The 10,414-nt window shown below is 48.2% G+C and overlaps 1 protein-coding gene across 1 annotated transcript in view; it reads right to left on the reverse strand.

Moving 5' to 3' along the window:
- Positions 1–259: 259 nt before the first annotated feature.
- SDAD1 (SDA1 domain containing 1) overlaps positions 260–10,414 on the reverse strand; it is a 37,495-nt gene continuing 27,340 nt past the window's right edge. The window contains exons 17-20 of the mRNA XM_015820159.1: positions 7,475–7,665; positions 5,351–5,435; positions 3,277–3,438; positions 260–748 (exon numbers count right to left, since the gene is read on the reverse strand). Of these exons, the coding sequence (XP_015675645.1) occupies positions 698–748; positions 3,277–3,438; positions 5,351–5,435; positions 7,475–7,665 (489 nt within the window). The 3' untranslated portion in view covers positions 260–697. The remainder of the gene's footprint in view (positions 749–3,276; positions 3,439–5,350; positions 5,436–7,474; positions 7,666–10,414) is intronic.

The raw sequence follows: 10,414 nt of genomic DNA on the forward strand, positions 1-10,414 counted from the left end.
CCAGCAATGCTGGCTGTGGAATTCTGGGAGTTGAAGTCCACATGCCTTAAAATTGCCAAGGTTGAGAAACACTGAGCCAGAGGTTGGAAGGGTCATCTGTCAAAAAATGCTCCTACACCAAACAGAGGGTTAGGCTAGATGACCTCTACAATCTCTTCCAACTATGTTTCTGTGAAAAGGTTCTTCAGCAAGATGAGTTAGATCAGTCAGTCTAACTCATGTTACAGTTTAGTCAATAAATGAGAAGGCAGAAATATATGTTTATTTTAAAATATATTTAAAACCATGTTTCACAATCATGTAGAAGCTACGTTCTTTCCCCATATATATAAATTTGCAGGCTGATGCAGTTCTGAAGCACCATTTCCTTGTAAAACAATCCCTTTGCAATTCATAGGATTTGGATTGGATTATGAAGTCCGGAACACAAATCGTTGCCTTTTAGCATCGTACTTTTTTTCCACCTTCATTTTCAAAAGAACTTTTCTTCCATCATGAGCTGAGAGAAAGAGCTGAATGTCATTAATATTTTTTTTCTTATGCACATAATGTATAGAGAAGTCTTCTTTAAATTGTCTTGTGAATGAAATCGGTGTATGGCTTTAGTTCACCATTTTCAGCTATCTTTCTCCGGTCCTCTTAGTTTTGGCTTTTCAAACTGTAATTTCTGACATTTATATCCTCTGCCATGCTGTGGTTATTTGGTGAGTCTTTTTTTCTGCCTCAAAAGGGCGTCCCGTAGAGCCAGCTGCAATTGCAAAATAAAATAAAATAAAATAAAAGTTAGCAAAAATGACATACTTTGCAAAGGAAAAACCTCTGAATTTATACACGGCACAACATCCCTTATAAAATCTCCTGCATTCAATTCCCCAGTTCAAAATAGTTTTCGCATCCTGTTCTAAATCCATAGCATATGCTAAACCAGGGGTAGGCAACCTTGGCTCTTTGATGACTCGTGGACTTCAACTCCCAGCATGGTTGGCTCAGGAATTCTGGGAGTTGAAGTCCACGAGTCATCAAAGAGCCAAGGTTGCCTACTCAACCAAAAGGATGCTTAACGTAACTCGATGGTTCCCATACCACATGAATGAAAGAAAGCCTCTTAATGCTCACCGACGCATGTTTAACCACAAAAATAATAATCCGTAAAGTAGAAAAAGCTTAGAATTTATATTTCAGTGCTTTGTATCCTCACTCAACCTTCTTAAGCCAGTGTTCTTCAAACACAGCCCCTTTTAAGACATGTGGACTTCAACTCCTAGAATTCCCCAGCCAGCCTCTGGGAGTCAAAGTCCACGAGTCATAAAAGAGCCAAGGTTGAAAAACATTGTTTTAACAAATACAGGTAGTCCCAACTAGTTGCCTAGCCACTATTCAAAGTCACAACAGACACCCTCAAAAGGTATTTATGACCGAATTTCAAAGTTCCAATGGTTGCGCCCCTGGTCACGTGATCAATCTCAAGAGGCTTGGCAGCTGGCTCAAATTTATGGCTGTTTGCAGTGTCCTGTAGTCGTATGACTGCCCTTGACGACACTTTTGCAAAAAAATAAATTTAAAAAAAAATGGCATTGACTTCTGTTTTTCACCCAAAATGGCCAATAACAAACAATGGCTCCACTTTACAGCTGCGGGTGTTGTGACTCATGTTAAGTACTGAGCATTAGGGTCCATTAGGGTCATAAGTTGAGAATTNTTTGCAGTGTCCTGTAGTCGTATGACTGCCCTTGACGACACTTTTGCAAAAAAATAAATTTAAAAAAAAATGGCATTGACTTCTGTTTTTCACCCAAAATGGCCAATAACAAACAATGGCTCCACTTTACAGCTGCGGGTGTTGTGACTCATGTTAAGTACTGAGCATTAGGGTCCATTAGGGTCATAAGTTGAGAATTACCTATACGACTAAGTTTAGCGTTTGCAGCTATTCTAAAGCCAGGGAAAAATAGAAATTGGGACCGGGAAACAGGAAACAGGAAAGAAAGCAAGGGCCTAAAAGGATGAAGCTAATGAAGTAAAAGCTGCCCAGTGTACAGAAATAAAAATACTTTTAATTCATTCAAAAAGCTCGTATGTAGCTCACAACAACTGATAACTATGCATTACCTCTAATGTTTAATTAACACGGAGTAATCTTCGGCTTGGGCTTCCCTCAGGGGAGGTGCAAGCAGACGTAAGCAAACATTATCATTACTCATTTCCAGCAATCCTTGATCTGGTTTTTAGGGACCTAAAATAATCTGCCTTAATAACATACAGCAGACATGTCAAACACAAGGTCCGGGGGCCGGATGCAGCCGCGAAGTGGTTTCATGTGGCCCGCGAAGCCATCCTGGAAACAGTGAGGGAACGGCCCCCGCTGCCTTGGCCCTGGCCCAGGCCGGCCGGGAGCCAATGTACAATTTTGTGGTGGCCCTCTATGCTGAAACACATTCAGTCTTAGCTCCACAAGGCCGTCCGGAAACAGCGAGGAACCAGACCCTGCCGCGTCGGCCCCGCCCCCTGGGTGCATGCTGGGGAGGTGTCACCCTTTGTGAGGAATGAAGAAATGGACCATGCCTTGGCGCTTGCCCCGGTCCCACCCCCTTCTGCCAGAGACCCTCAGATCTGTCCCACTCCTGCCCAGGCCCCCACAGGCACCCTTGATGCGAACAATGTAGAGCTAGCCATGCCCACCCAGTAGGCCACACCCACTCCCTCCACGCCCACCCAGTAGGCCGCACCCACCCTGGCCAGCCACCCCCCCCGAGGGCAACCGCAATGCTGATGCGGCCCTCAATGAAATTGAGTTTGACACCCCTGACACACAGGAACCTGTGTTTTGTTCGAGCATAAAGGAAGTCCTCGACTTCCAGCGGTTCGTTTAGTGACCGTTCGAAGTTACAAGGGGCAGTGAAAAAAAGTGACTTACGACCGTTTTTTCACACTTACGACCGTTGCAGCATCCCCTTGGTCATGGGATCAAAATTCAGACCCTTGGCCACTGACTCATATTTATGACGGTCACAGTGTCCCGGGGTTACGTGATTCCCCTTTTGTGACCTTCTGACAAGCAGAGTCAATGGGGGAAGCCAGATTCACTTAACAACGGTGTTACTAACTTAACAACTGCTATGATTCACTTAATAACTGTGACAAGAGAGGTCATAAAATGGGGCAAAACTGATTTAACGGCTGTCTCGTTTAGGAGCAGAAATTTTGGGGCTCAGTTGTGGTCCTAAGTCGAGGACTGCCTGTATTTGGGCATCTTTTTTGTTACGTAACGTCACTTGCCTGCTTCTCCCGAAAAGAACGCTTATTTTTCGTCCGGACGTTGTGGCTGTATCGCATCATCATGAAATTCTTCTGCTTCTTCTTCTCTTTGTTGGTGGAGCTGGCGAAAGGGTTGAGCTTTGTTCTCCTTTTCACAAACTCTTTTCTGTCGGTCTTGCCAGCCTCAAAACCACGAGGAAGAAAAGAGAGGTTAGCGATGTCACTCTTTTACGACCCGGTTCACTTGTTGTTTTGTTTTTCCCTTTTGCTTTGAAATGCACGAATGCGTTTAATTTTAAAATATGCAGCACGCCTTGCAGAAGTTAAATGAGGAAGCTCACCAATTAAATTATAGCTTCGTTGCGGAAAGGCAACATATCATAATAAGCAGCTGTTATTGGCAGAGAAGGCATGCTGCGAGTATGATTCTGCCGGAGACTTATATTGGGTGAGTCTTGGGTGGTGGGCTTTCTCTGACGCAGTGCCCACCTTAAGGGGCATTCTCCCTCCTCCCTAATAAATTAGCTTAGCTCCGCACATGATATTCTAGAACAGTGGTTCTCAACCTTTTTAATGCCGCGACCACCAACCGGTCGTAAGTCGAGGACTAAACCAGTCGTAAGTCGAGGACTAAACCGGTCGTAAGTCGAGGACTAAACTGGTCGTAAGTCAAGGACTACCCAACCGGTCGTAAGTCGAGGACTTTCCCTGCCCAGGAGCGCCGCGCATGCGTGGTTCCGCCCCCTGCGCCGGCCGAGGCATAGCTGGCAAGCGGCAGAGACGGAGCAGGCCGACCACCAACTGGCCTAGCTCAAAGGAGGTAAGGTACCCGCCGGAAAAGGGGAAAAAAATGGCAGACAGCCTTGCTTGGCGACCCCCGTGAAATGGTCGATCGACCCCAAATGGGGTCGCGACCCATAGGTTGAGAACCGCTGTTCTAGAAGTATACGATGATAAACACTGAGTCCCATGAGGAGAAGGGCGGGGTATAAATTAAATTAATAAATAAAATAAATAAATAAACCTTCTGTAGGCTAAATTATAGGATGAACAACTCAGTAGCAACAGCAATAGCACTTACACTTATATACTGCTTCACAGTGCTTTACAGCCCACTCTACGTGGTTTACAGAGTCAGCCTATTGCCCCCAACCATCTGGGTCCTCATTTTACCGATCTCGGAAGGCTGGAAGGCTGAGTCAACCGTGAGCCAATCAGGATCGAACTGCTGGCAGTGGGCAGAGTCAGCCTGCAATACTGCATTCTAACCACTGCACCACCACCAAATAGGTCTGTCTAGTCCAGGGGTGGGGAACCTTGGCTCTTTTATGACTCGTGGACTTCAACCCCCAGAATTCCCGAGCCAGCCATGCTGAGGGGAAAGGGAGAGTTTCCAAGCTGAGCCATGCTGGCTNCTGAGCCAGCATGGCTCAGATTGGAAACCTCTCCCTTTCCCCTCAGCATGGCTGGCTCAGGAATTCTGGGAGTTGAAGTCCACGAGTCATAAAAGAGCCAAGGTTGCCTACCCCTGCCCTATACCATTTCAGACAAGTGACTGTCCAGTCTCTTCTTAAAAACTTCCAGTGTTGGAGCATTCACCGCTTCTGGAGGCAGGTTGTTCCACTGGTTAATTGGTTCTAACTGTCAGGAAGTTTCTCCTTAGTTCTAGGTTGCTTCTCTCCTTGATTAGCAACGTTTTCTTTGAAAACCTTTCGCTTCTCATCCAAGGCCTGTCTTTAATTCTAACTTGTTCTGAACTTTTGAAGAAGCTTCTTGGGTGAGAAGTGAAATGGTTTCAAAGAGGAAAAAAAAAGTCAAGAAAGTCCAGTTGCCTTTTAGAACAAGCTCCTTTGGGACACCCACTTCAAAAAGCTTAAGTTTGGGATTGTAATTTCCTGGTGTGCAATCTTATTGGCCCTCCCACCCAAACTACACACCTCTGCCTTAGAGGCTTTTCACAGGAACGGGCCCATCCCTGGGGAGACAGACGGAACATCAAAACGGAGACAGCAAAAGGGCTGGCTGAGCTTTTCAAGTGGTTTTGAACGAACTGAAGCAAATGTAAATCTCGCAGGTTTACACGCACGCAACTCACCTTTGCGGTGGCTAATCTTGTCTCTTTATCAGACCGAGGCTTTTTATGGAGGTGCTCGATGTCTCTAAGTGAGAGCAGCTCCCCCCTGCAAAAGATCACAGAGATACTAACAGCCTGAGGCCAGAAAGGAAAAAAAAATATTCCTTCAAGAGGAGGAGAAACTTGAGAGCCACTTTGGGTTGTCGTTAGGTCACCAGGCTAGAACCCAACCGATCCTGAGTTCTAGTCCTTCCTTAGGCATGAAAGCGGCTGGATGACTTTAGGCCAGTCTCTTTCTCTCTCTCTTTCTCCCCCTCCCTCTCTCTTTCTCTCCCTCTCTTTCTCTCTCCGTCTCCCTCTCTCTCCCTCCCTCCTTCTTTCTCTTCTCCCTCTCCCTCTCTCTCCCTTTCTTTCTCTCTCCCTCCCTCTCTCTCCCTCCCTCCTTTCTCTCTTCCTCCGTCCCTTTCTCTCCCCCCCTTTCTCTCTCTCTCTCCCTCCCTCCCTCTCTCTCTCTCTCCCTCCCTCTCCCTTTCTCTCTCCCTCTCCCTCTCTCCCTCCCTCCCTCCTCCTTTCACTCTCCCTCCGTCCCTTTCTCTCTCCCTCCCCCCCTCCCTCTCTCTCCCTCCTCCTTTCTCTCTCCCTCCCTCCCTCTTTCTCTCTCTCTCCCTCCCTCTCTCTCTCTCTCTCTCTCTCTCTCTCTTTCTCTCTCTCTTTCTGCCTAACCTACTTCACAGGGCTGTTGAGACTAGAACTCACAGTCTCCTAGAGACTGGCCCAAAGTCACCCAGCTGGCTTTCATGCCTAAGGCGGGACTAGAACTCACAGTCTCCTAGCAACTGGCCCAAAGTCACCCAGCCGGCTTTCATGCCTAAGGCGGGACTAGAACTCACACTCTCCTAGCGACTGGCCCAAAGTCACCCAGCTGGCTTTCATGCCCGAGGCGAGACTAGAACTCAGTCTCCCAGCGACTGGCCCAAAGTCACCCAGCCGGCTTTCATGCCTAAGGTGGGACTAGAACTCACCATCTCCTAGCGACTGACCCAAAGTCACCGAGTCGGCTTTCATGCCTAAAGTGGGACTAAAACTCAGTCTCCTAGCGACTGACCCAAAGTCACCCAGCTGGCTTTCATGCCCGAGGCGAGACTAGAACTCACAATCTCCCAGCAACTGGCCCAAAGCCACCCAGCCGGCTTTCATGCCTAAGGCGGGACTAGAACTCCTAGAGACTGGCCCAAAGTCACCCAGCCGGCTTTCATGCCTAAGGTGAGACTAGAACTCACAATCTCCTAGACTCCTAGAGATTGGCCCAAAGTCACCCAGCCGGCTTTCATGCCTAAGGTGAGACTAGAATTCACAATCTCCTAGAGATTGGCCCAAAGTCACCCAGCCGGCTTTCATGCCTGAGGTGAGACTAGAACTCACAGTCTCCTAGCGACTGGCCCAAAGTCACCCAGCCGGCTTCCATGCCTAAGGCGGGAGAACTCAGTCTCCCAGCGACTGGCCCAAAGTCCCCCAGCTGGCTTTCATGCCTAAGGTGAGACTAGAACTCACAGTCTCCTAGCAACTGGCCCAAAGTCCCCCAGCTGGTTTTCATGCTTAAGGTGAGACTAGAACTCACAATCTCCTAGAGATTGGCCCAAAGTCACCCAGCCGGCTTTCATGCCTAAGGTGAGACTAGAACTCACAGTCTCCTAGCGACTGGCCCAAAGTCACCCAGCCGGCTTTCATGCCTAAAGTGAGACTAGAACTCACAGTCTCCTAGCGACTGGCCCAAAGTCACCCAGCCGGCTTTCATGCCTAAAGTGAGACTAGAATTCACAGTCTCCTAGCGACTGGCCCACAGTTACCCAGCCGGCTTTCATGCCTAAGGCGGGAGTAAAACTCACAGTCTCCTAGCAACTGACCCACAGTCACCCAGCCGGCTTTCATGCCTAAGGCGGGACTAGAACTCAGTCTCCTAGAGACTGGCCCACAGTCACCCAGCCGGCTTTCCCGCCTAAGGTTTTAAAGCAAGAAGAATGAGAGGTGGCCCATTTATTTAGAGGTCCTTCAAAAACCTGGCTATGCCCTTCCACGTCGGATTTTGCTGCCTCCCGCAACTCTCAACGCAAGGACCCCTTGCCTGCATCAGCAATTTTTTTTTACCTCGATTCTTCTTCACTGTCTATTTCTACGTTCTTCCTCTTGGCTGCCTTGCCAGGCGCAGATTTGAGTTCCTTGCTCAGCTGAGCCAGCCGGATTTTCTGGAAGTCTTCTTGAGTGAGAAGGCGGCCGCTGCTGACGGCCGTGGCCTTGGCCTTCCGTTCCTCCGCAGGCAGGCTTTCGATCTTCTCCGCCTTGGAAGGGAAGAGGCAAAACAGATGAGGCCCGGAGGACGGACGAAACCCACCCACCCCCTTCTTCACGAAGAACGACGGGCAGTCCTCGGCTTACGACTGCCAACGGAGCCCGATGTTTACGTCGCTAAGCGAGACGGCTGTTTTCAGCCCATTTTATGAGCTTTCTGGCCACGTTTGTGAAAGCGAATCACGGCACCCGGTTTTAAGCTCGTAACTCGGTCGTTAAGTGAATCTGGCTTCTGACTTTGCTTGTCAGAAAGGTCGCAAAAGGGGATCAGGTGACACCCCCCCCCCGGGGTCACTGCAACCGTCACGAATGTGAGTCAGTTGACGGGCTTCTGAATTCTGATCACGTGACCGTGGGGATGCTGCAACGGCCGTAAGTATGAAAAATGGTCATAAGTCATTTTTTTTCAGGGCCATGTGGTCACTAAAGGAGTGGTTGTTAAGTTGAGGACTACTTTGTACACTGAGAAAGCTTTGCAGCAGTGAGTCACGTTTACACACAATGAGGGATTATTTGCAAACAAGCATGACCATCATCCTAGAGCAGGGCTTTTCAACCAGTGGTACGGGTACCACCTGTGGTACATTGGCACCTGGCAGGTGGTACGCGACCATCCTAGAAAAGTGGTAGCGGGGGAGGGGAATGAGCTGAACCGGTGGCAGCACCGCACAAGCCTGAGCGAGAGACGGCTGGAGCTGCAGGGCTGTCAGGGCTCAGCAGAAGCGCCAGGATCAGTGCCGCTTTCCAGCTGATCGGCGCTTCTTCGGGGCTGTCAGGGCTCAGCGGAAGCGCCAGGATCAGCGCCAGGCTCCAGCTGGAGCTCGGCGCTGATCCTGGTGCTTCTGCTGAGCCCTGAAGAAGCACCAATCAGCTGGAAAACAGCACTGATCCTGGTGCTTCTGCTGAGCCCAGAAGAAGCGCCGATCAGCTGGAATGTTGCAGCCTTTCCAGGGTCTTGTGATTTACATTCAGATGCTTGGCAACTGATTCATATTTATGACGGTCACAGTGTCCCAGGGTCATGTGAAGTGACCAAAACCTGCTGCAACCACCCAGCAGACGGGGGGAATAAAAACCAAACACCCCCCACCCCACCCCTGCTGCCAATCCTCAACAGAAATGCTCACAACAATGAAAACCTCGGANGGGGCCTAGGAGTCGACCTCTGTCCCCCTGCCAATACAGACTGCGTACGGTCGGTGAGGAAGGAGGAGAACCACTGCATAACAGTGCCTCCCACTCCTAACTCACCGAGACGCCGCAGCATGATACCATGGTCCACAGTATCAAAAGCTGCTGAGAGGTCCAAAAGCACAAGGACAGAGGAATAACCCCTGTCCCGGGCCCTCCAGAGATCATTTACCAACGTGACCAATGCCGTTTCCGTGCTGTGTCCCGGCCTGAAGCCCGACTGGTATGGGTCTAGATATGGGTCTGGAATGCAATGGAATGGAATAGAATGGGATGGGATGAAATAGAATAGAATAGAATAGAATAGAATGGAATGGAATGGAAGGGATGGAAGGGATGGGATGGGATGGGATGGGATGGGATGGGATGGAATGGAATGGAATGGAATGGAATAGAATAGAATAGAATAGAATAGAATAGAATGGGACGGGACAGGATGGGACGGGATGGAACAGAACAGAACAGAACAGAAGGGACAGAACAGAACAAAACAGAACAGAAAATATGGAATGGAATGGAATGGAGTGGAATAGAATAGAATGGAATGGGATGGGATGAAATAGAATAGAATAGATGGGATGAGATGGGATGGGATGGAATGGAATAGAATAGAAGGAATGGGACGGGACAGGATGGGACGGGATGGGACGGAATGGAACAGAACAGAACAAAACAGAACATAATAGAAAATATGGAATGAAATGAAACAGAATAAAAATTTTATTGTCACTTTAAATGCACACTAAACAGCATACATTAAAATGATATTTTATCACGTTCAACTCTAAAAAAAAATACTATTATGCATGTACCCACATATGTACACATATATGACACAGAGAAACATCACAGTCTAATTCAAATGTATACATATACATGGGGGGGGGGGAGAAAAATCCTGCGAAACTACAAGACGGATGGCATAAGGAACAAGGCTGTTACAGAATCTACCAGTTCTGCTATAAATACTTTGAAACCTCCTCCCAGAGGGGAACAACAGGAACAGACCGTGAAGTGGTGTGTGGGGAATCTCTAACAATGCCCCGAGCTCTAAGCACATATAAATGCTTGTAAGCCGTATCCTGAATAACGGGAAGCGGGCTTCCTATAATCTTCTCGGCGGCCCTTACCACTTTACATGGACTTTCTATCTGAAGGTCTGCTACCAACCAAACCAAACATTGATGCGGTTTGTTAAAATGCTCCCAATTGTGCCTCTGTAAAAAGTAGCCAGGACGGAAGGAGAAAGATGTGCTCCAAGATGTACCAATTAGGATAACGCTTTCTGAATATGAAATGAAATTTAATCCATAAAATCTTTTGAGCTCTTATAAAAGATATGCAGATGATACCACTCTAATGGCAGAAAGTGAAGAGGAACTAAAGAGCCTCTTGATGTGGGTGAAGAAGGAGAGTGCAAAAGTGGGCTTGAAACTCAACATTAAGAAAACCAAGATCATGGCATCCGGCCCTCTCAATTCCTGGCAAATAGATGGGGAAGAAATGGAGGTAGTGACAGATTTTATCTTCCTGGGCTCCAAGATCACC

This window comes from Protobothrops mucrosquamatus, unplaced genomic scaffold, assembly GCF_001527695.2.
Source record: "Protobothrops mucrosquamatus isolate PMUCROS unplaced genomic scaffold, P.Mucros_1.0 scaffold_153, whole genome shotgun sequence".
NCBI lineage: Eukaryota > Metazoa > Chordata > Lepidosauria > Squamata > Viperidae > Protobothrops > Protobothrops mucrosquamatus.